Source organism: Nelumbo nucifera, chromosome 1 (assembly GCF_055504915.1).
Source record: "Nelumbo nucifera cultivar China Antique chromosome 1, China Antique-T2T, whole genome shotgun sequence".
NCBI classification, from domain to species: domain Eukaryota; kingdom Viridiplantae; phylum Streptophyta; class Magnoliopsida; order Proteales; family Nelumbonaceae; genus Nelumbo; species Nelumbo nucifera.
In genome coordinates this window covers 130544991-130570429 of record NC_142649.1, presented here as the reverse complement: position 1 = coordinate 130570429, position 25439 = coordinate 130544991, and the positions used below count along the sequence as shown (strand labels likewise).

General features: G+C 38.0%; 1 protein-coding gene across 3 annotated transcripts in view; it reads right to left on the bottom strand.

Moving 5' to 3' along the window:
• Positions 1–20718, bottom strand: part of LOC104589098 (uncharacterized) — a 116542-nt gene extending 95824 nt beyond the window's left edge. The window contains exons 1-9 of one of the 3 annotated variants that reach the window (XM_088894229.1): positions 19882–20718; positions 17791–17905; positions 16249–16349; positions 16006–16097; positions 15021–15156; positions 14792–14860; positions 14550–14651; positions 9262–9360; positions 7995–8105 (exon numbers count right to left, since the gene is read on the bottom strand). In XM_088894229.1, the coding sequence (XP_088750355.1) occupies positions 7995–8105; positions 9262–9360; positions 14550–14651; positions 14792–14860; positions 15021–15156; positions 16006–16097; positions 16249–16349; positions 17791–17905; positions 19882–20562 (1506 nt within the window). In that variant the 5' untranslated portion in view covers positions 20563–20718. Of the gene's footprint in view, positions 1–7994; positions 8106–9261; positions 9361–14549; positions 14652–14791; positions 14861–15020; positions 15157–16005; positions 16119–16248; positions 16350–17790; positions 17906–19881 lie in introns of all 3 variants that reach the window. The other 2 variants (XM_088894230.1, XM_088894231.1) reach the window with 2 other exon arrangements.
• Between the last annotated feature and the right edge of the window lie 4721 nt (positions 20719–25439).

Sequence of the window (25439 nt, the reverse complement as noted above, 5' to 3'; positions counted from 1 at the left end):
TAAGTGGGGCCATGAGAACTGCATGATTATGTCCTGACTCTTGACATTTATGTTACCATCTGTCAAGCAGAATTTTATGTGGGCTGATAAAGCAAAAGAAACATAGGAATAAGCGAAGGCAACATACTCAAAGCAAAGGCACTATGCTAGAATTTATCAGCTACAAGCAGAATCTTCAACATGTAAGAAAGGAGAAAGGAGCTTATCAGCCTATTATTCTGCCCTCACTTCAATTTGGAAAGAATTAGACTACTATCAAAGTATTGAATGGGAAAGTGAAAAAGATGCCAAGGCCTATAAACAACTAGTCTCACATCAAAGGGTGTTTGCTTTCCTTCTAGGTTTGAATCCCATGTATGAACCTATTCGTGTTCAGATTTTGGCAACAAAGATCTTCTGTCTGTCCAATAGGTATATGCACTTGTCCAGTCTGAAGAGAATAGGAAGTCTGCTATGAATCCTCCCGAGGGGGAGACTATTGCTCTGGCTGTAAGGGGCAACACTAGGGCAACAAGAAAGGGGGGAAATCAGAAAAAGATAGATGATAAAGACAAATTGTGTACTCACTATCAAAAATCTAGGCGTACCCATGAGGCCTGTTGGGAAATGAATGGGAAACCAAAGTGGACACAGGAACTGAGCAAGAAGCCATATCAGAAGAAGTTCACCTCAACAAACTTAGCATCTCATGAGCATTAGAGTTCTTCTCAGGATTGCCCCCTTGTTTTGACCCTAAGGAAGATATTATCAATTCCTTCAGTGACCATTTCAATACGGTAGGGCCCTCCGCAATGTTGATTCTAGACCCACACCTTCTACTTCATTTGCTTTCTCTTTAGGTAATTCAGCCTTTACTTTCCATGTGTCTATTGATAACTCAGAATCCCCATGGATTATTGATTCTGGTGCATCCAACCATATGATTCATAAGTCAACCTTGTTCCAAACATATAATGTCTTCTCTCTTGCAAAGATAAAGTGAGGTTAGTTGATGGATACTTCTCCTTCATTGCTGGTCGAGGATCTATATCTTTGCCTTTTGGCCTTTCCTAATCTAATGTTCTACATGTTCCAAAGTTACCCATTAACTTGTTGTCCATTAATAGTATTACTCATGCCTTTAATTGCTCGGTAATCTGTCTTCCACATTCTTGTGTTTTTTCAGGATTTGGGCTCTGGGAGGATGATTGGTAGAGGGAACATGGTGAATGGTCCCTATGTGTTGGATAACAAAGTTGGTCTTACATTTTCAGAGTCTTTGAGTCCGTTGAGTAAGAGTCAAGTTATTTTTGTTGCACTACCGTTTGGGCCATATGTCTTCTGAGTCTTTGAAATATTTGTTTCCAGATTTGTTTTAGTCTATCTATTAGTGAATTTCAATGTCAAGTGTGTCAACTGAGTAAACATTATAGAACCTCATTTCCTTTATGTAATAAAAGATTAGAATTTCCTTTTCATATTGTGTATTTAGATGTTTGAGACCTGTTAATATTCCAACTGAGAATGGTTACAAATATTTCATCTCTGTTATTGATGACTTCTCCCGACACACTTGGGTTTATCCTATGCATTCACAAAAGGAAGTTCCTAAACCTGTAAAAGATTTTTAGCGTATGGTCTACACCTAATTCCAATTAGAAATCCAAATTTTTTAATCAGATAATGCCAAGGAGTACTTCTATGGGGACCTCACAGATTTCTTTGCATCCTACGGCTCCCATCATAGGAGCTCATGTGCCAGAACCCTTCAATAAAATGCGGTTGCAGAGAGGAAAAATCGGCATCTCCTAGAAGTTGCTCAGGGATTGATGTTACTGATGAATGTCAAAAAAAGATTATGGGTGGATGTTGTTCTGACCGATGCCTATGTCATCAATAGGACACCATCTCAGGTATTGGAATATAGGTCTCCTCATCATCTCCTCTTCCCCAAAGCACCAATGTTTCCTATACCTATGTGTGTCTTTGGATGTAAGCTTTTTGTTCATAATCTCTCACTTACTCATGGTAAACTTGATCCAAAAGCTATTGTGTGCATTTTTCTTAGTTATCCTCTTTCTCAGAAAGGCTATCATTACTTTGACCTTGTGTCCAAAAAATATTTTGTCTCTATGGATGTTTCTTTCTTTGAATATGTTCCCTATTTTCCTGTTTCTCCTCATGGGGAGAATACAATTGAGGAGAAACAAAGTCAGACACAAGTTTTATTGCCTTCTCTTCCTGATCCTCCTCCATTCCGTGTCTTTCGGAGACAATGCTGCAAAAATCAAGGCCAACAGAGTTCAATTGCCATAGAGCCACCAGAAACTATGCCTACCAATGCCATCAGAATCTTCCTCCATCTCACCTAGGTACAATTGTTCTAGCTGATGTTCCTAAACTTATTGATATTGCACTTCAAGTTGTGATCTAAATCTCCCTATTGCAAAAAGGAAGAGTGTTAGATCATGCACCACACCACCCCATGTCTAATTTCTTGTCCTATGAGAATATCTCATCTTCTTTTCGTGCCTTTTTATCTGCCATCGATAGTGCTCCACTTCCCAAGAGTGTTATAGAGGCCTTACTTGTTCCAAAGTGGACATATACAATGAAGGAAGAGATCAATGCTCTTCACAAGAATGGCACATGGGAGTTGGTAGATCTTCCTAAGGGAAAGGAGCTTGTGGGCTGAAAATGGGTGTTCTTTGTAAAATATAAGGCAAACGGTACTGTGGAAAGGTACAAGGCTCAGCTAATTGCAAAAGCCTTCAAACATGTGTATGGGGTTGATTATGCTAAGACCTTTGCTCTTGTTGCAAAAATTAACTCTATTCGGGTTCTTCTATCTTTAGCTGCAAATCTTGACTGGGAACTTCATAACTTGACATAAAAAATTCCTTCCTAAATGGTGATTTGGAAGAGGAAGTTTACATAATTCAATCTCTTGGTTTTTGTGCTAAGGGCAATGAATTGAAAATATACAAATTGAAGAAATCTTTGTATGGTCTGAAGCAATCTCCAAGAACTTAGTTTAGCAAGTTTCACCAAACAGTACAACAGATGGGTTTTAAGCAGTGTTAAACTGATCGCACACTCTTTGTAAAGAGGGAATGAGAAAAAAACAATAGCCTTGGTTGTCTATGTAGATGATATTGTTATCACTGGAGATTGGATCTCAGAGATTCAGAGATTAAAGAAATTTTTGGCTACACAATTTGAAGTAAAGGATCTAGGGCCTTTGCACTACTTCCTTGGAATTGAAGTTGCTCGCTCTCCCAAAGGAAGCACACCTTAGATCTCCTAAAGGATACATGAAAGCTAGGAGATAAACCTGCTGACACACCTATGGAACTCAATCATAAACTCGGGGATTACAGTGGTGAGCTCTTGAAAGGGAGAGAAAAATTTTTGAAATTCGCCCCTTTATTCCGCAAGTTTTGGGCGTTCATACGATGGATCTCTCATTCCTTCAAAAACACCTTCCCCTTGGTTATTAAACTCCACCTTTGGTTAAGATGTTAATAAAAAAACACCTTTTTATCACTGTGTTAAGAGAAACCGCATCCAAAAATTGATAACAGCCAACATAGGAGGATTAATTAGGTTCGGCAACTACCCAAAAATACTGAACAGCTCTACTAGATCTCCAGAGAACAAAAAAAACTCAGGCTGAACGAAAACAGGTCCAACTACTGCCCCAGAATTAATAACAGTATTGAATTTTAGGATTTTCTCTTAAAACCCTAAAAAACTCAAAAGAGAGGAGATTTCCCAGCTGCACCTCTCAAAATAAACAAAGCTAATCTTTTTTTAGATCGCTCTCAAAGAAAACAACTTACTTCATGAAAAAACTCTGGCTGCCACCTTCTAACTGATGTCTGAACCCTAATCTTGAGGATTTGAACCTTCTTCTGATTCTTCCGATCACTGGATCTCTCCAAGGCTCTACAATCTCTTTAGTAGCAGCCACACACTGCCAGCAACCTCCAAGAATCAGCCGATTCCCTTTTTTCTACTAAAAACTTCCAAACCTAGGAAGCTCTCATGTAGTTGGCCTGATTAGACTAGCATAAGAACTTCTAGGTTGGCTCTAATACCAAGTAGTTGAATAAGACTACAATCTGTCCTAGATTTAATGAGAAATTAACAAAGATTGAAAAAAGAGGATAAGAGAAGAGAAGAAGAGAAGAGGAGAAGAAGAATTCAAAGGTGAGAATTCAGAAAAGAGAGAGTGACATGCAACAGCCGCCCCACTCTTACAATTTATATTAATATTCGAATGGAAGTAAAAGGGCTGAATTACCCTTACTGCTTACATGGCAAAATAATAAAAGAAAACTAATAACAATAAGCTGAAATAAACTACCAACTAACATAACTAACTACTAACTACAGTCATACGAACACAGTGGGGACCACATTAGTGTTCTCTACATTTGACAAAAGGGTTGACCCTATCATAATGATCACCCACTCATGTAGTATTTGATCCATGTATTTGATCCTAACAAGATCTCATTGGTTGGCATATCAAAAGTAGCCTAGTCCAAAACCTAGTGCAGTATCATTATCAAGTCTAGGATTAAGTGCAACTCTCCAGTCTTGCCCATCTATCTCCAAGGTCCAAGGCATAACTAGAAATTGGTCTGTGTTCAGTATTTCTTACAAACACCCACCGAATGTACTTAGGGTCTAAACCTAGTAACTGAGACAAGTTGCTCCACCATTTCAGCAATACATCAGTATCAACCTTGTCAAGATAAATTCCCCAAGTCCAATGGTTGAGAACTTTCTAAACTAACATAAGTCTCATAAATATCCAATTTAAGGGGTAATTCATATAAATACACCAATCACAAAACATGAAACAATAATGAACTGATTTTATTAATTCATAAATCTCAATACACATCAATTTGATTGGAGCTAAGAGCATACATTGTCTAACAAGAAGGCTACAAAACAATTAAGAGATTGAGTCAACTTACCTACAGATAAAAAACTACATAAAACACCAAATTAAATGGAGCACTGAAGTCTGAACTAAGAGACACATTTACCAGTACCCGTAATAGAGGAGGAAGTTCCATCAACTAAGGTCACAATTTAAGAAGTGGAAGGAGGGGATAAAGACATAAGAAAGTCTGAATTTCTAGTCATATGATCTAAAACTCTAGAATCAATTATCTAGGATGTGGTTTTTGAACTAGAAGCAAGAAAAGTGATACCCGAATGAGCAAGAGTAATAGTAGTACTGGAAGAGGAGGATTGGTGAAGTCTTTCATACTCCTCATGGGTGATGGAAACCAACTCGTTATCCTTACTAACTCCTGTAGTAGGTGATTTATTAGTAGGAACATTGTTTTAAGTGTCATCCTCTACCAAGACATGATTGGCTCAAGAGGAGGGAGGGCCATGCAAGTCATAGAAGAAGTTAATTGTATGGTTCACGACCACAATGGGAACACTATCAAATGTGGCCATGTCCGCTACTGTGTTTACCACCATCTCTTTCTTCTCTGCCCACTTCACGACCACAGAATATATCAGAAAGTGAAGGGTTACTATTCCCCAAAATTTGAGCTCTTATTGGCTCAAATTAAGATCCCAATCCTAATAGAAATCTAGCAACATTCAATCATTCCCTTTGTTCTTGTTGCACCTTCAGATCTGTAGAAAGGGGATGATAAACATTAAGTTCATTTCTCCAACTTTTCAAGACAGCATAGTATTCCTCCACACTCTTATCTCCCTGTTGAAGAGTAAAGTAATCCTGGTATTGATGAATTTTTTTTACATTGTATTGTCCTAAATACAGTTGCCTAGCATGTTCCAAGATTTCCTTTGCAACATCTAGAAACATAAGATTAACACTTATATAGTTTTCCATGCTATTCCACAACAAAGTCATAATTTGGGCATTTTCTTGCACCTATTCATTATACATTTCAGACCCACTCTTTGGTTGTTCTTCCCTGATATATTTCATTTTGCCCCATCCAATTAAGGAAACTTCCACAGATTCGGCCCATGGTACATAGTTCATGTCATTGAGCTTTACAATGATCAACTAGGTATTCATTAAATCTATTTGCACTACCACAGCCAATTTAGAGCTACTAGTGAAAGAAGCCATGGAGAAAGAACACGACCAACTAGGTAAATAAAATTGCAATCACCCACAAAAAGAGCACCAACCTACTGCTCTAGATTTAAACACTGGAACAAAACAGGAACCACAAAATCACTTATTTGGAGCACCAACTACTTCGCACAGTTGTAGTAGGGCTGTCACCATGCTAAACATTGTCACAAACCTGCCACACCATTATCATCTCTTCTTAGGGCTATGGCAAAGAGGGAACTTAGGAAACCACCCAAAACGGCATAACAGTCACCACTAGAGGTGTTAAAGCCTACTTGTCTAAAGGACGACCAGTCCTTTTAGTGCCTTTGTCCTTTCTGTAGTGAATCAAGAGTGCCCTCTATTCTTAGGGCACAGAAAAGGGCGTGAACAGTAACCGCGAACTCTACATCTCTGATACCATATGCGAACCTAAAAGAGGGGAGAAGATTAGTAATGCTATGTTTGGTTTGAAGGAAAAAGTAGGAAAGGTAGGGAAACCTTTACAAACCTTGTATAGCTTTCCCTGCCTTTTCCTTCAAACCAAACATAGCCTAAGAGAAATTCCAAGAGAGAAGATTTGAACAGAATTTTTTTCACTCTTGTTGACCAAATCTATTAGACTTCTAATAAAAACAAAAGTTACAGAAATGCCCTCCATAAGTTACATACACCAAATAGATTAGAAATAAAGGAAAAGATAGAAATACCCCTGCAGCTAGACTTCACCATTTACACTACAAACTGAAGAGTTTAAAGAATATCTCCAAGAGTTTTCTACAGGGGGGTGTAGTATAGTCAAGGTTCGATGCTTAGTAACTTTTTTTCAGTTTTTCTTTTTCAAAATTGCTTCAGGGGTCGATTTTTAGGCATGTCTACCCCATGAAACCACTCAAAATCTGAAACAACCCCTATTTGGGGATTCAGAGACCTGCCAGTATGATATGATACACTCGACACAAGGCGTATAGTGTCAAAATTTTGAACCTTGATTATAGTGATAAGGAAAGAGAAGAATTATCATAGATATCATTACAGGCACCCACTAGTTTAAACTCCCCTTAGACAATGAGATTTGAAAGTGAAACCAAGAGCTGTCCAATGGATGGCAGGAGCACACTTAATTTCATCACTGAGCTATTGGCTTGCCAACTTGGGCTTAAGGTACAACAAATGGAGACTTTTCCAGTGCAAGTAGCTAATTGAAACCAAATTATATGCAAGTATGCAACAACCTATATAGGGACATAGAACTAAAGGTTCATGGTAATGGATTCCATGTGATCTTGACCCTTTGAAATTCCAGGGAGTTGATACTGAATATCAGGAGGGAGATGGGGTTTACTTGAAGTTGCAACCTTATAGGAAGTCTTCCTTAACAAAGAGAGCTTGGCAAAAGTTCTCTCCTAAATACTTTTGGGCTTTCTGCATCAAGGAGAGGATAGGTGCAGTTGCTTACTAAGCAGCCACAGCCACCTATCAGGTTTGTATATACAAGGTAAGACACACAGGCCAAGTTAGTTAAGTTAACATGCATGTAACACGTGTCTACTGATGTAAGAACCATATAACCATATAAAAAGCAGTTTGAATAAGATTTGGGCAGTCAGGACCCCCCCCCCCTTCCCACCATGTTCTCAGTAGGAGGTAAGGGTTCCCTCAAAGAAACCCGAGGTGAGAAGAATCCCATCACATCCATTACCACCCAATCTCTTCTTTTTCCCCATCTTTTCAATCAATAACAAGACGTCTAACCAATAGATTGAGGCCCAAAGCCTTCCATTTGTAAAAGTAGTGCTGCAGTGTCAAGAATATCTTTTAGAACTTGAGGTGTATAATATTTGGTATGCTTATCTTGCAACATACAAATTGTAAGCATTGGCATAACCTTATCAGGAAAATTGTCAAAGTCATTGTGTGTTTCTTTGAATCTACGGATGATGTCTTGCAATGATGCTGAGACAAAGAAATACTGTTGTTTCAACCGCAGCTCCTTCCCCTGATAAATAAAACAAAAACTAAAGATCAACAGTTTAAAATGGAAAATAAATACCACAATAATGATCACGAAAGAAAAGAAAAACAATAGTTGTATAAGAAATAAAATTATGCAGGAAACTTTTTCAACTTTTCTACTTTTCTGCTCTAAGTATTTGCTTCAAAGTCTTAGAGATATCCTACCTTATAAATTTCTACTACTTTAATTTAGGAAAGAGAAGTGACTGCATCAAGTAGAATAAGAGGAATCTCTAAGTTGATCAAACAAAATTTCCATAAAGAATAAACAGATAAATATAAAGAGGGCAGCAGGAAACTAAAACATGATCTTGTAATTGATAGCTGCTAAAGAATTATACAATAATTTGCAGGAATGAAGGCTGTAAAGCACATCTGTAAAGAAAAGCGAGCGAATGCTCTTTTTTTAAATTTTTTTCCTGGACAAATGTGATCCAGCCACTAAATTTTTATTGCCCTATTGGGGAACAGCCTATTTTTTATAAACAATCAGGAGAACCCCTAATCAGAATTATTTAGAAAGATAAACCGTGTGTTTGGAACCGCGGGCGTTTTTTCAATACTCGCAAAAGGTGGCCTTGATTTATGTGCATGCCTACCATTGGGGGAAGCTTCATTTTAATGCTTCCCCCAACGGTGGGCGTTTATTCACTGTTATGCTGATGTGGTGCCTAATTGTCAATAAACGGTTTCATTATTACTTTTTTCAGTTTTGCAAACAAATCAAGTACAAAAGTTTAATGAATAAACAGAAGCTATACCAAACACATACAAAAGTTTCCCAGTATATAAACTTATATCATTATAATAGTAGTATCTTTTGTATTTTATTTGGGACATGCCTAGTTTATGAAAATGGGGATTCTTGAAGACAGAATCTATGTTTGTTAAGCTACCAAACTTACAAAAATGGGGATTCTTGAAGACAGAAGGTTTAAAAAATCTCAAATTCTTTAAAGAACAATGAAATTTATACACAAGCACATATGCAAAACTTCAATAATCTTTTTTCTGACCTTCATAGAGCCTTCACACAGAACTATCTATTTTATTTAATTTAGAAAAATCGCTTGTGTCATTAACCCAGGGACATCTATCTTAAAGTTTCTTATGCCATATTAAACAAAGTACCATCATACCTGATAAGAACGATCATCAGGGTATAAGACACTACTTATCGTCTCAGCCCTCTGTCTGTTAACAACAGCGTTGATATAGTCTCCAGTATTATAGGATTCCTGTCAATGAATTTAATGATGACACATTATGCAAAGAAAAGGCTTAAAATTAAAGAAAAAAAAAGTTAAACCATCTAATAACTACCTATAGCATGCAACAGCAAGTTGAATTCTCCGACTTTATTACAGAAATAGGGCTGTATAAAGTCTGAGACCCGTTCCAAAATCCAACCTATAAATGGAACAGATTCAGATTTTGAACATTGCATCCATTTATTAATTGAATTGGCTGCAGACCTAACCCCATTTGAACTGATTAAGGTTCAAATCTAATTAAACGTATATGCTTATGTAAATTTATGATTTAATTATTTCATATATTTATAAAATTATTTTATATGAATAAGTTAAAGAGTGATTACTTTATTTACATTGTTTTTATTTTTTATTTTTTATTTTTTTTTATCAATAACACTTTCATTAAATCATCAATAGAAGATTTACAAGAGGAAGACAAACACACTTATCTTCCAAGAGCAACAAAGGACCTCGAGAAAAGGAAAAAGAAAAGGAAAAAACACTAAAGTTACAGCTTAACCCAAAACAGTGAATCCCTTTTGCCCCTTGTTGAGCTAAACCATCAGCTAGGGAATTAGCCGATCTTTTAACCCAGCATATCTTAACTTTCATCTCCCACACCAGCCACTTAAATTTCCTCCTCTCATTACTGTACTTCCATAAGCCATTGTTATCTTTATTCAGCCACCCTATCACCACCTCTGAGTCCCCTTCAATTATGAGTTTCCTGATGTTCAACTCCTTAGCTTTCTGGACTCCTTCCATAACTGCAAAGATCTCAGCTCTAAGGGAGTCACCCACTCCAATTGGGCCTGAGAACATGGCAGAAATGACCCCATTCTCATCCCTAAAAACACCCCCAATCCCCGATTGTCCCAAATTTCCCCTACTACACCCATCAAAGTTTAATTTCAAGAATCCAATAGGTGAAGGGGTCCAAGACACACTCATTACTGACTTGGCCTATGTGCAAGTTGCAATTTCACCCCACTTCCTCAACATGTCATCCACAATGTAATCTGTGAATAACTCCAAAGATTTCAGCCACTGTACAGCCCTAATATGTATGATAGCCCTCAAATCTGCTGCCCCTCTCTCAGCTTCTGAGAATATCCTGGAATTTCTTTCTTCCCAAAGTGTCCAGCATACTACAGCCCAGTCCAATAAAAAAGCCCAATAAGATCCAAATCCAAATCTGTGGTCCCTAAATCCATTTGGTTTAGGGTCAGATTTGGATGTGATTTTTTAATAATCAAATAGGACTCAGATGTAGTTGGAACCAACCTGATTACTACCCAAAACAGAAATATTGTGAAGTGAGCGACTGGAGGCAAACTCTAATCAAATCACTCTTCTACTTAAGGCAAATTCTTCTGGGGAATTTTCTTGAAGCTAATAAATTGATTAGCATTAGATAATTAACCCATTTCATCAGAAAGCTAAGACCTTCAACCGATCTTTCCATTTTAATTTCTTTTTTTTTTTATCGGTGTTAGTGAAAATTTTTTTTAGTATAATTTCTCACATAACATAATTAACCCAATTAGACTAATAACTGGGTTTTTTTGTTATTTGGGTAAGCCCCATTCAAGAAATCACGTAGATATTCCCTTAATTACATCTCTGCTAGGAGCAAAGAAAACCTTTTGATTCTGATTCAGAAGTACAAATGAATAGACAAAACTAAGTATCGTTTTTCTACAGAATTTTCCTTTGAAAATTCTGGTATATATTCCCTCTTTGTTTGAGAGAAAACCAACAAATAAATAAACAAACTTTTTATACATAACAAGTAAATAGGTATCATAAAAAGTCATGTTTCATCAATAAGGCTACAAATGGCCTTTAAATTGTGGTTATGTGCATTATCATGCTGTGAGGAACCATAATCAGCCAAGTTACATGAACATGGTTGTAGATGGTTGTCACCCTCACATAAAGTAATGATTTTCAGGGTCAAAATGAAGTAGATGGTTATGTGCATTATCATGCTGTGAGGAACCATAATCAGCCAAGTTACATGAAGATGGTTGTAGATGGTTGTCTCCCTCACATAAAGTAATGATTTCCAGGGTCAAAATGAAGTAAGGAACCATTATTATCCAAGTTTCATAGACAAGGTTATAGATGGTTATCTCCTTACATGCATTTCAATATGAAACAAGGAAGAAAGAAAGGAGTGAGAGGAATAGATAGAATATGGTCTTCCATCTCATGTGGAAGCACAAGGAGTATCATATTGAAGGGGTGTAGGAAGAAAACAAGATTCCCTACCTTCTTCTTCCTTTTTTTTATGCTCTCCACACCAATCTTCTTCTCTTTTCTCTTCCCACTTGTTTCTTAGTGCTAGAAATCCTGCAGATAAATTAGTATTAGCCAACAAAAAGGCATTAGCCCCTTCTCCTTGTAGGAGAGGGGTTTACATAGAGGAGGAAGGTGGTTAAGTAACTCCTCACTCCTCTCTTCTTAGAGTGCCCAAGTGTCACCCCACTTCCCCACTTAAAATGGGTTAAGGAGGGAAAAGAAAACTCTTCCTTCCTAAGGTGGCAAGTGTCCCCCCACTTAAAGTGGGTTAAGGAGGGAGAAGAAAACTCTCTTCCCTAGGATGACATGTGTCCCCCCACTTAAAGTGGTTAAAGGAGGGAAAATAACTCTCTCCCCTAGGGTGACATGTGTCCTCCCACTTCAAGTGATTAAAGGAGGGAAAATAAATCCTTCTTCCTAGGATTACATGTGACCCCCCACTTCAAGTGGTTAAAGGAGAGAAAATAAATCCTTCTTCCTAGGGTGACATGTGTCCCCCCCCCTCCCCCCACTTAAAGTGGTTAGAGGAGAGAAAGTAACTCTCTCCCCTAGGGTGATGTGTCCCCCCACTCCAAGTGGTTAAAGGAGGGAGAATGTGTCCCAATAAATTAATTAATATAGATTTATTCTTTTAGAGCTTTTTGTTTAGGGGTGTTCACATTAAATGTCAAAATGGCCCGACCCAACCCGAGTTGGTGGGTTTTTCAAAATTATATGTTAAATGTTGATATATTTTATTTGTGTTATGTTTGAACTTTGAAAAAAAAAATGATTATTTATGATAAAAACTAAAAACGTAAAACCAATACAAATACAATACAATTGTACAATATTTAATTCAGTTTTGTATAAATTTAAATATATATTGACTGCTGTGAGGATTATTTAATTGTTATTTTATAGTTGCTGTTAGTGGGTTGTCAGATTAAGATGCAGCCAGTCGGTTAGTTTCTTTCTTTCTTATTAGTTTGTTTCTAGGGAGTGCCACCAGGGGCATACTTGTAATCTCCCATTCCTTTTATATTAAGTTAATATAAATAACTAAACTGGCGGCAACCAGAAGTAGTTGGTTTTTTTGTCTCTCAGTCCTCTTCTTCCCTTTCTCTCTCTCGTCTCTCTCTCTCCATGAATGATTACATGGTATCAGAGCAAGGTTCTGGGCTATAAAAAAATCGGTTTCTCCCATTTGAACCTGCTTCGTTCTCTTTTCTTCTTTGATTTCTTGGACGTGGAAGACAGAGAAACCCTAACAGACTACTTGCGGCTCTTCCTTTGGGTTCTTCCTTGGTCGTAATATCAAGGAGACCCTCGTAGAAGAAGGGCGATGCAGAAAAAGACTCCCTTTCTTATCTGTTCGATGCTGTGAAGTTAGTTTTTGGTTGGCGCCTTCGTACAGGTGCTGGACAGGGTATGTGTTCTTGTTTTTTTTTATGGCCGATGGTGTGAAGGCCTTGTTTCTTGGTTATACCTTCGTTTGGATGTTGGATTGTTAGATTGCATGGGTTGTAGTCGGACTGCTAGTATACTATTCTAACGGCTGGTGTTGGACTGATTACTGGGCTGTTTTAATGACCGAACCATCACTGAGTTGATTTCAGTAGTTTTTTTTTCCACATTCCAGAAGTAAATTCCTTGAGGGTTGGTATTCTGATTGTGACTGTTGTGTAGTTGTGTGGGATTTGGTCTGATTCAGCAGTACTCTATGGCAAACTATGATTCAACTTCATCGGGGGTTACACCGACCCGCAGCACAGCTGGTATGGGAAGTGAAAACATGATGTTTCCCATGCCCATTACCCCTTTAAATGGTCTAAACTACCTGGAGTGGGTTAAAAGTGTAAAACTTTATGTAATGGCAAGGGGAAAAGCTGGTTACATAAATGGAAGGGTGAAAGAACCCAAGAGTGAGACAGCTGAACATGATAGTTGGGACCAAGAAAACAGTATGGTGATGTCTTGGCTCCTTGCAGCCAGGGAACCTGATGTGAAGAAGAACTTTATGTGGGCAGACACCGCTAGTGAGATTTGGGAACAAGCCAAAACTACTTATTCTGAGCAAAGGCATTATGCCAAGGTTTACCAGTTGCAAGCTGAATCCTCAACCTGTAAACAGGGAAATCGTAGTTTGTCTTCCTAATATTCAGCCCTTACTTCCGTGTGGAAAGAATTGGATTGTTATCAGGCTATAGAGTGAAAACATGATGACGATGCTAAGGCCTATAGGAAGCTGGTTTCTCAGCAACGTGTGTTTGCCTTCTTGTTGGGACTGACCCTGCCTATGAACCCTTGTCTGAATGTTTCATAAGATGATAGGGGCGTCCCAGCCCAACAACTTAACAATCGGCAACACTAAAAAGATTCATTAAATTAAATTAACAAAATGTGTACAATAAGAAGTTGTGGGTAGACAGAGAGTACACATAAATCCCACAAATTACAATACAGACCCAAGCTCAACCCAACAAAGAAATTCTTTAGTTACAGACAAGCCCCAAAGGACCCAAAGGATCCACCATCTATAATATAGCCCAGAAAATAGCTTGCCTTTGGACACCTTGCTTAGCTAGACTACCAGCTAAGTTGTTAACTGATCTCCTAACCCATCTTATGTGAATTTCCATATCTTTAGAAACCTGCTTAAAGCGCTCGAATTCATTTTTTAATCTCCAGATTGCTCCTTCCCCTTTTCATTTTACTTTCTTATTTCACATGTGCAAATCTGATTTCAAAGAATTTTTTCTGGCAAGATTTGCTTTGTAGCTATAAATAAGGCCTTGACACTTTATTTCACAAATTAACACTATGAGTTATGTATAAGAAAAAGAAAATGCAAGACATGAATAAAACGAAACCAACTTCAACATTACCATATCATACTGGCCACTTGGCTTAGCCGCCCACAGACGAAGATTGATTGTATTCCTCGTTCCATAACCAGGTATTGGGTTGTCATAAGCAACTGCCTCAACCTAAAATGGGAGTAATCAGTATGCTGTAACAAGTGCAAGCCATTTGGCATAATTGGGCTATTTTATTTGATCACTTGAATATATGGAAAATATTTACTTCCAGAACAACCATTCCTGCACAAAATATTAGACAATCTTACCATTTCACCAGGGACCCAAACTTTATATTTTTCTCCATTCAAAGTCTCCTCCTCAACAGTTCCATAGAACTAGCTCACACAAAAAGACTTAGAATAAGTATCATAGAAGAAGGTTTTTTCTACCAAAAAAAAGGACCGAACAAAGTTATGAAAGTATTAATGTGAAAGCAAGACAACTTAAGAAAACGGTTCACTGAGAAAAATCGGTTCAAGGTATTAACTTGCACACCTTCACTGCATATGAGACATGAACACGCTCTATTTCCCAAGGGTTTCCGAAGTTCAACCAATAATCAGGTTGCTCATGTTGAAGCCCATCCAATATTACCTGACGGAACAATCCATACTGATACCTTAAACCATAACTGCAAAAATGAATATGCAATCCTACCAGAGTCAGTATCTTCTTAACAATAAGCTGTTTCCATTTTAAAAAGTGAGGAAATATGGTGAAGAACAGAAACAATTGGCAGTCAAATTCAAGTTAAAGCCAAACATGAAATATTTGAGAAATTTGAATTGAAAAAGTATTTTCCACTCATCAAGGAGGCAATCCATTATCTATTTGTAGAGTTGCTACAAAAAAGCGTATTATTTAGAATCACATCTTTTGTCATAACTAGGGGTTCCTATCCCATTCTCTTTCTTCTAACATGAATCATAATGTTTTCCTCGGAAATCCCACTACAAAAATATATAAATCTGAGCTTATACCTCTTAGGATGTGCATAGACACACATAGTTACTGCAGATTCCAGTTTGGCTAATAATCCCAACTCAATATAAGGTAGAAAATTTTATATTGGGAAGTATATAAGACCGCTCAAAGAAAATTTGAAACTTCCTAATAAAAACAAGGTCTCCAGCATACTATTCAGGGTTATAGTTAGCTTCCAGAAGGGCTACAATCCCCTCACTGTCAGATATGTTAGACACTCACCATGCCCACTTCATTTCTTTTTACTGTGCAATGGAGATTTGCTTGAACATCTTAATATAGCAATTTCTAATGCCACTTCTTGCATCAACTTCTAAGAAAAGATGAAGAAAAGGGTTTCATTAAATTTTTATTGTTTAATACCAAAGAAGTTTGTTTCAAACCAAAAGAAAAAGAAAAACACTCAGACATGGAGATATAATTTAAATAGTAATGAATATTTTGAAGTTGCCTTGAATATAACTGTATAGTGGAAAAGATTTTGTGTAGAACATACCCCCAAGCAGGAAAATCCAGTGTGGCTAAAGAATCCATTTGGCATGCTGATAGACGAGCTAGGCCACCATTACCAAGTGCAGCATCCCCTTCCTTGAAGATCATAATAAAAAACTTAAGGCATAAAAGATAAATATGGTTGGACATCCAGAGATGAGAAGAAACAAATAAGGAAATTATTTACACAATTTTAAAAAATTAGCATGTTAGAAAGATACTAAAAATTTAATAAAAAACTTCTAACCTGCTCAGCTAAGACCTCAAACTCAAAACCAAGCTGGCGCAAAGCATCTGCACATTGGTCCTTGATACCTAAATTTATGACGCTATTTGATAAAGAGCGACCTGAAAGAACAAGTGATAATGAAATGGAAGAATTTGTTAAGCAAACAAGGAAAAATTATACTCATTACATCATTTAGCAAGCTAAATCAAGCCAAAAACATGAATTACCAATAAAAGAAAGGCTTCTAGTGACATAACAAAACTTCATGTTAATGTCATTAAAGTATATAGAGCAAAGCTAATAAAATAGAATGACATGAATTATAAATATCAATGAAGTAAGAAGCAATTGCTTGGTGCAATGATAAAACTTTGGGCTGACATGATAAGAACGTGTTTTCAAGTGTGAGATTGGAACACATCGCACAAAAAATGCCAGAGGTTAGACCCATAATAAATGATACCCAGATACCTGTACAAGGGTCTGTATTGTGTCAGATAATTCAATTTTCAGTGCAAATTTCTTATCTGATACCATATCCAGCCATATTTCTGGCCATATCAAGGTAACATAGTCCATTATACGATAGTTAAATCAGCCCTACTTTTGTCTTACAGTGATTTTTCCAACCATGAGAAAGTTTGTACTGCTAATGGTTCCTTTCCTCCAACTTTAGGAAGGACCCATCAACATTTCTCCTAGTCTTTCACTTATCTTCATGTTCCTACCAATTATCTTTATATGAGAAATCCAACAAAATCCTTACATGGCAGTATGACCTTCCTTCTTTCATATTGAGTGTTTCAAAACATAGTGCAATTGTGAGGAGAATAGCATTACTTGCAGGATATACATGATTCATGCCTCACCATAATCATCCATGCCTTATCCCAACTATATGGGGTTGGCTACATGAATCCTATTTCGCCAATCCATTCTATTTAAGCCATATCCACTGTTAAATTATTAGTGCTTAAATCATTTATTACTACATGATTAATGTCTACGATCTACAATAATAATAATTATGACTTCCACAACATTTTAATTAGACTTGCAAATTATAACTATATCTAACCTAAAGACAAACTTATTTGAGGAAAATAAACCAGGTAACTTTTCATGCTATAAATATAAGAACATAATACTGAAATAAGCAAGTGTATTTGTGCAGTAAACCAGATAATATATTCAAACTACAAAAACAAAGACACAATAAATTATTTATTTTGGAGAAATGCAGTAATAGGTTGATAGGAGATTATAGAATTCATCTAACCCCACCCCCCCCCCCAAAAAAAAAAAAAAAAGAAAACAAAGACAGAAAACGCTGACAATACACTCTACTTTGAAGATCTTACTATTGAAAAGATGATAACATGAGGTAACCAAGAATTTCTACAGACATGTAATTTATCCCAAAATTTACTGAAATTGATATAGATAAGCAGAGAGAGAGAGAGGGAGAGAGATTATTGATATTTAACATCTTTATCAATTAGTAGTGCTCCTAAATAATAGTGAAGAAAAGGTAAGACACTCAAAGAGTAGTAAAAATACCCATAAGATACTCAAGAGAGAGGAAATATAAGCGCTTTGGATCTTTCCTCTTGAAGTATTGATGGGTATCATGCCAACGTTCAATCAACCGGTCTCTTACACTATGTGATAATGCCTACAGATACCATAATATCAAAACCAACTTATGGAATGAAATCTCAAAAATATGACAACAGAAAATACTAAAGTAAAACGTAACTGTATCTTGAATTATTAATCATTGTTGAAACTTGTTTTCAAGGTAAATCCAAAACACAGTATGCATGAATAGAACAATAAATGTTTCTCTGAAACAAATAAAAGATAGGTGTTTTGATCAAAAAATAAAATAAAAATAAAAGATAGGTGTGAAACACTTTTTTTACAGTAGAATCCAATTGCATGGAGAAGTAGATTATTTGATGTTAAAATTAATCATTGCGCCAAGAGCATATAATTTGAAAGTTGGAAAATGTTATCCCAAATTGGTTCAATTAACACTTTTTTTAACAATAATCTGTAAATTAACTTCAGAAACCACTAAAATAATTGGTATTCAACCAAGTGAATGACAGGATATGTTCCTTTTCAGAGGCATTTTACTCGAAAATTTTCATGATTTATTTTCTGCATACAGATAAACAGACCTTCCAATTTTGATATCTTAACGAAATTCCTCCAAATCTCCTGATCTCCTCTATGAAGGTAAATAAGATACCATCATGGGAAACACCAAGGAGTTGGTGAATCAACCCAAATTTACTGGATAGCATACTTGAATGCTGGGGATTGATCCATTTGCATCCATACCTATCAAGGTAATGTATAGGAAACAGGACATCTATTGGGGGGCACCTTTATCTCATGCCATATTTACACGCATGTCAGGTGGCCTCTTAGCCAAGGAAAAGGGCAAGCCAAACACCCTTATCATATGTTGTACACTATATTGCATTTTATTTATGCTATAAAATAAATATGATTAATTATTTCATTTGCTTGGATTCTTGATTCAATGTTCCTTTTGTTGGATCCTTTGTTCTGTAATGCTCATTTTCTTGAATCCATTGACTCATGCCTTTTTTCTCATCGTTCTACTGACTTGATTTCAAATACGCCTTACTATTGCATGAACGTATAGTGCATTCCTTACTATATGTCCATCGTGCTTTTTATGTCATTTTCTTGAATCCACTAAGTTATTGTTCCTGTAATAAAATTAATGATTTCAAATATTCCTTACTGCTTTATCAACTGAACTTATACTGTATGGACTATTTCAATTTATGATTAAAGGGTAAAATTGCCTTAAAAAATTAGATGGTTTAATGTGTTTATATATGCAAAATTTCTTTATTATTGACTTTCTTTTAGTATTTTTTCCAATACAAAATAATAAGAAATTGAAAATAGGGAACATGTCAACATGGATCATACTACTTAAATAAAGGTTTTATTTGTCAAAAAACCACCACCCAACTAGAACTAAGGCAATCACACTCAAGCGCTTAGGTGACAAGAAGTACCCTATTGCCTTGTCTCACCTTTCCACCTCAATAACTGTTTCTACATCACACTAATAATATAGCCTTGGATGCACTAATAATTCTCTCTGCATGATAAATATTTGGTGATTAGAAGTTCTACAAACCTAACGATGGGCTGTTCTCGACTAGTAATGCCCCTAATGGAGGAGTGGACTATGTTAAAGCTAAGATCCTTGTTCTTTTAACGGGTTTCCAGATAGCAAAACAAGCAACCCTTTCAAAGCAGAGGTCCTCACTCTCTTGGAAGGCTTTACTTCCTCAAGAAAATAGCCACTTTTTGTTTCAAAACTAACTTTACTGATTTTACCTCGTTATCTTCACTAAAAATGACCACCTTTCTGGAATCAGATATTAGAATCTTCTCAACGGAAGTGTCAAAGTTGTCCATGTAATTAGTTTTATGAATCCTCTTCCCTTTTTATTTGAACGCCAAAAATCAGGTTAGATTTCAGTTATCACCGTCATTTACTAATGCTAGAAGACCGCTACAAATGATAGTTCAAATCAATACCGGTATAAAGTTCATTCTCTCTAATAAATTTCAAGTAGAAACAAACTGCATTACCTGGTAAGCCTCAAAATCATCGAAACTAAATCGCGATCTTGCCACCGTATACTCGACGTGATGTAAGATGTCCTTCTGAAGGCTAAGCGGATCATTTTTAAGAAAGCCATCCATCAATCCAAACATCCTCTCTGCCTTGGCCCTCCGCTCCCCGGACTCCATTAACAACCCAGCTCTTCGCACAACAATCCCTCTCGAAGGCACTGACGAGGACACCGAAAAAACTCCATCACCGTCATCAATAGCCTCCATCAAAGCATTCTTGATCTTATCCAAGCTGCCATGGTCGACAATCTTCCTCCCATGTGAATCAGTCACGAAGAACTTCTTAACGAAGAATTCGCCCTCAAATTCAACAATGGCCTTCTCGATTTTCAACCCGAGTACCTTGAAAACTCTAGTAATGACCTGAAGAAGACCGATCCTATTGCGAGCTTTGATCTGGAAGGCCGTCGAGTCGTCGGACTCATTGTTATCGACGCTTATGCTCGAAGTCTCGGTTATCGTCTCACTGGAAGCTCGAAGAGGCTTGATTTGACGAGAAGAGTTACGGAGAAGAGGAAAAGACGAGCATGGCTTTGATGAGCCAGAAAATGAGGAGACCAGAAGAAGGGAAGCCGAAGAGGAGAGCTCTGTATGGTGCGGATAGAAGGTGAGAAGAGAAGATGAGATCAAAGACATTGAAGAGAAAACAGAGTTGCAGAGAAGATGGATTAATGGATTTTCCACAGCTGACCGATTTCGATGTTCGAAGGAGACGAAGGCAGTCTCTGCAGGCTGCAGCAACAGTCGAGTAAGCCAGTGGAGAGTCTCGAGACTGGAGACCGTATATTCGGTTGTATGAATTAAAAAATTGAAGATTAGGCAATTAATAATAGTACATTAACTTTGATAAAAATGATCACGATTCAAGTGATTGTGTGGATAAGATGGTCATTTTATCCCGAGCTTGGGCCTTTCGGTTTTGGGTAAAGCGAGGCGAGCATGGCGGTTGAAATCAACGGCTTTCTATCCGCTTTTGGTGATGGAGGGCACGGGTTTCAGGTGTCACCCGTGGCATTTCTGTTGTATCCTTTCACTCACGGGAATTCGAATACTCGACGGTTTTCAGATGCTGTTGGATCTATTAGGATACGCCACGCAAGCTTGACGGTAAGATACACATGTTTGAAGCTGGCGTGTGTCCACACAATCATCTCACACGTGTAAATTGAAATACACGAAAAGTTGATCAACCCACATTTGCTACGATAGTATCCTAGCCCTGCGCTGAAACTAGTAAACAAGAGCCTTTTGATATGCTATCACTTGAATTAGATGAAGTGACCCTTTGATGGGGCCACTGCATTAAATCAAGGTTGATATCACGATATGGGCCTCGGGGCGCTGAGGCTTTAGGCCCGTGTGGAATGCGGATAGGGGGTAAGCATTATTCGGTTAAAATCGAACTGAAAATTTTAGTTTCTGTTTTATTTGGTTAATTTAATTTTTGAAAATTTTAGTTTAATTAATTTAGTTTTTATAAATTTCGGTTTCAGAATTAAAATTTTCGTTAATTGAAAGAATGGAATTAGTCAAAATTCATTATATAATATGTAATATATAATATATAATATACTATGTATTTATATATTAATATATTATAATGAAATTTAGTTTCATAATATATTATACATTATAATATATAATATTTTATGTATCTTAATAAAATTCGATTTTAACCAAAAACTGAATCAAAAATTTTGATTTTCTTATAATTCAATTCCAATTCGATTTTATTTTTTATTTCAGTTTTTAAAATTTTGATTTATTCGATTTAGTTTTTAATCGAATAACAGAATACTCACCCCACCACCGAGTTTGTCCGAGGGTTCAAATACAAGCATATTTTAAAACCCACGGAATGGGCTATAAGTATTAGACCCGATTATTTTTTTGAGTTGGGCTACTTTTTAAATAAGTCTAGCAAAGCCTGAACCCGATAATTGGGCATTAGGTAACGACTTATATCGTCCAACCCTAATCTTTTCAATTTATTCCCTTCTCATTTTCCATTTTTTGTGTTGGATTTGGATATTGTGTGTTTTGTATTTTTGTCTTTTTTTTTCTTTGAACTTGGGTGTATAATTGTGATCTCAATGTGACAATATTTTTTATGTGCAAAATGTGTGTTGAAATGGGAGAAAGAAAGTATGAACTTAAAATATAAAACTAAAATATTTCATAACATACATGATACTTTGGGCTTTATATTAGGGTCGGGCTCAGGGGCAAGAATAGGCTGATAGTTGGGCGAGGGCCAATTGGTTCAGTGAACAAGTTGCCTCTGCAACTGTTGTGATCATCGAGCTCTAGGGCCAATTGGTCCATGGGTTGCATTTTTTGGCCTAAAAGGAAAGTAAAATTTTTCAAACTAAAATGTTTTAGGTCCGACTATGATATCGAAAATCATATCCTTTTCAAAATCCTTGGTAATGCAATGTTTACAATAATTGTCGGATTTGCTTTAGTAACTGGTAACTATTTATTTTATATTATAAATAAATTTTAAAATATCCAAAAAACTAAATAGATGTTTTAACCTATTCATTAAGCCGATTCATCCGTTACTCGCACTCATCTTCTTCTGGTCTCCTCTTCTAGCCAAACTTCTCCGTCTCAGAGTCCAGTTTAAATCAACAGAGTCAATGTACAATGCATTCGATCAGTATTCAGTTGATTAATCATTTCTCACTCTCCACATGTATATTCTTCTTCTTCTTCTTCTTCTTCAACTGGCAATTATTTCCTCTCCCTTCTCATACTTTCTACCCCTGGTTGTTGATTCCATCTCCCTTCTCATCTTGTTACCTCCCAATCGGCCAATTACCGCCAGTAGTTTGATTTTGTCTCCTTATTTCTTGTAGATATTTTTTTTTCTGAACGCAATAAGCTCACCAAAGTCTTCAATTGCTGTTGCTTGCCCCCATTGGCTTGGTCTTCTTGCCACAACATCAAATCCCGAGGTGATATAAAGAAGGTAAGTACCTTCCCTGCTTTTGATTTAAATCTATAGTTGTTCTTTTGGTTCGTACATATAGCCATAGGTGACTCAAATTGTATTTTTTGTGTTTGTGTTTTGGATCATGCATGTTTATGAACAATTTCACTTCTTCCTGGCTCAACTTTGTCATTGGAGAACAGATTTAGAATTGAATCTGGAATTGATTGATCCTATTTAGTTTATGAATGCATCCAAGACTGATATGCGTCAATCATCAATACCCACCATATGGTTGAATCAGTGTCCCTTCAATAGATTCATCCATTAGTTTATATAAAAGGTTTCTTTATGTTACCAAGCAGTGTTGCTACCAAGTGCCTCAACCAATTTTCATTTGCCTCTTATTTGTCTTCGTGGAATTGGTAATTGCAACATTGGAAATGAGTATGATTGGTGTTCAATGTAAACTGCTAAATACTATAGAGTCAGGCTAGTTGCAAGTGGCGCATGTGCGTCGATTACACCGACCTGAACTGAGCTTGCTAGAGAGATTGCTTCCCCCTCCCCAGGATCGACCGCCTAGTGGACGCGACCTCAGGACACGAGTTGCTAAGCTTCCTGGATGCCTACTCGGGCTACAACCAAATCAGGATGGACCCGTCCGACGAGCAAAAAACCACCTTCATAACCGAGTTTGGCCTGTACTGCTACAAGGTTATGCCATTCGAACTGAAAAAATGCTAGGGCGACCTTTCAAAGGCTCGTGAATAAGCTGTTTCAGCCCTTAATTGGCACGAAGATAGAATGTTATGTAGACGACATGGTCGTCAAGACAATTTTCGCATAAATTAATACAAGACTTGCATTCCGTCTTTCAAATTCTGCGTCAATTTAGCATGAAACTAAACCCAAACAAGTGTGTCTTTGGTGTCACCTCGGGCAAGTTCCTAGGATACATCGTCAACCGGCGCGGTATTGAGGCCAACCCGGACAAAATAAAGGCCATCCTAGATATGAGACCACCCCGAAAAGTTAAGGAGGTTCAGAGGCTAAACGGCAGGATAGCCGCCTTGAGTCGTTTCGTGTCTAAGTCAGCAGACTGTTGCCTGCCCTTCTTCAAGGCAATAAAAGGCAAAGGGTTCGAGTGGAACCCGAATTGCCAGCTCGCATTTGACGAGCTCAAGAAATACCTCGCCAGCATCCCGGTGTTGGCAAGGCCTGAAGAGGGCGATGTTTTAGAACTGTACCTCTTGACAACCGACGAAGTGGTCAGTTCGGTACTGATAAAGGAAGCAAATCGGGTCCAACGACCCATCTACTATGTTAGTAAGATATTGCAGGGAGATAGTCCCAACAAGGTTACGAACAGAGTTCGGGTGAAACTGACCTATAGTAACGCCGAAGTGGTTCATGACTTCGACAATAAGAGGATGAAAGGGAAGGCGCAGCCCGGCAACGAGCTACTCCCGGAATATCACGATCTCATTCGGACCGTGCTCCCAAGGAAAGTCGCTCGGGGGTACAAAGTAAGTATACTTCCCGGGCAGGTTGTTCTGGACGATAAGGGACCAAAGCCTTTCGGACGTCATAGTGGAAGGTCCGAACTTATCTGGCACCCGACCTCGGCGGGAGGTGGATGCCAAACTACCCGAGGTGACTCGGCATACGGGCTCGAACTCGAGCTCTTCCTCGAGCTCTACCTCGGGCCCCGCCTCGGACTCACTAAGGCTGTCGGGAGCAGCAGCTCGGTTCGTAGAACCAGCATCGGATCCCCCAAGAGACTACCTAAACTACCCGAGCTAGACATCGAAACAAAAGAGGGCTTGAGGACTCACCAGGAAAAGCTATCGGACTACGAACAAGTGATGCGAGCTGACAGGCTTGGACGCGAGCTCAAGGAACAAATGCTGAAGGATGACGGAGGAAAGTGACAAGGGGCCCCCCATTATTTATAGCCACTGTACCCGCACATCAACGGCCAAGATCGAAACCATCCAACGGCTCCCCACGAAATCAGCTGTGCACTTCCCGAGGAAAAGACATTTTGGCGCGCGTTGTTTACGTTTAAAAATTTGAAATCGTTTACGCGCGTGAACTACACACAGCCCGGGACTGACCCTTGGTCGAACCAAGTCGACCCCGGTTGAACCAAGCCGACCCCGGTTGAGCCAAGAACACAAGCAGGTCAGACCAGAGAAGTCCCAGACCGAGGCCAAAGTGTCTCGAGGCAAATCCACCTGTCATCCTATGAACTCCCCACGTCGGGTCAAGACCCCGAGCATAGGGAGTGGGAGGCAATTGATGGAGGAAGATTTGACCCGACCCCTTGGCCATACGACATGTGGAAGCAACCAAGAGTGACTTGGCAGAAGCGCCAGTTTGGTACGACAGCGGGCCCACATCCCGAGCTCCGAGTTGAAGAGTCTCGAGCTCCCCCAAAGGGGGAACCTACAACCCGAACTCCAAGTTGAGGATTCCCGAGCTCCCCAAGGAGGAACCCGAGCTCTCCCTTCGAGGTCCTGAGTCTTGCAAAAAGCACAAAAGGCAAAGACCCAAACTGCCCACCCAGAGGCAG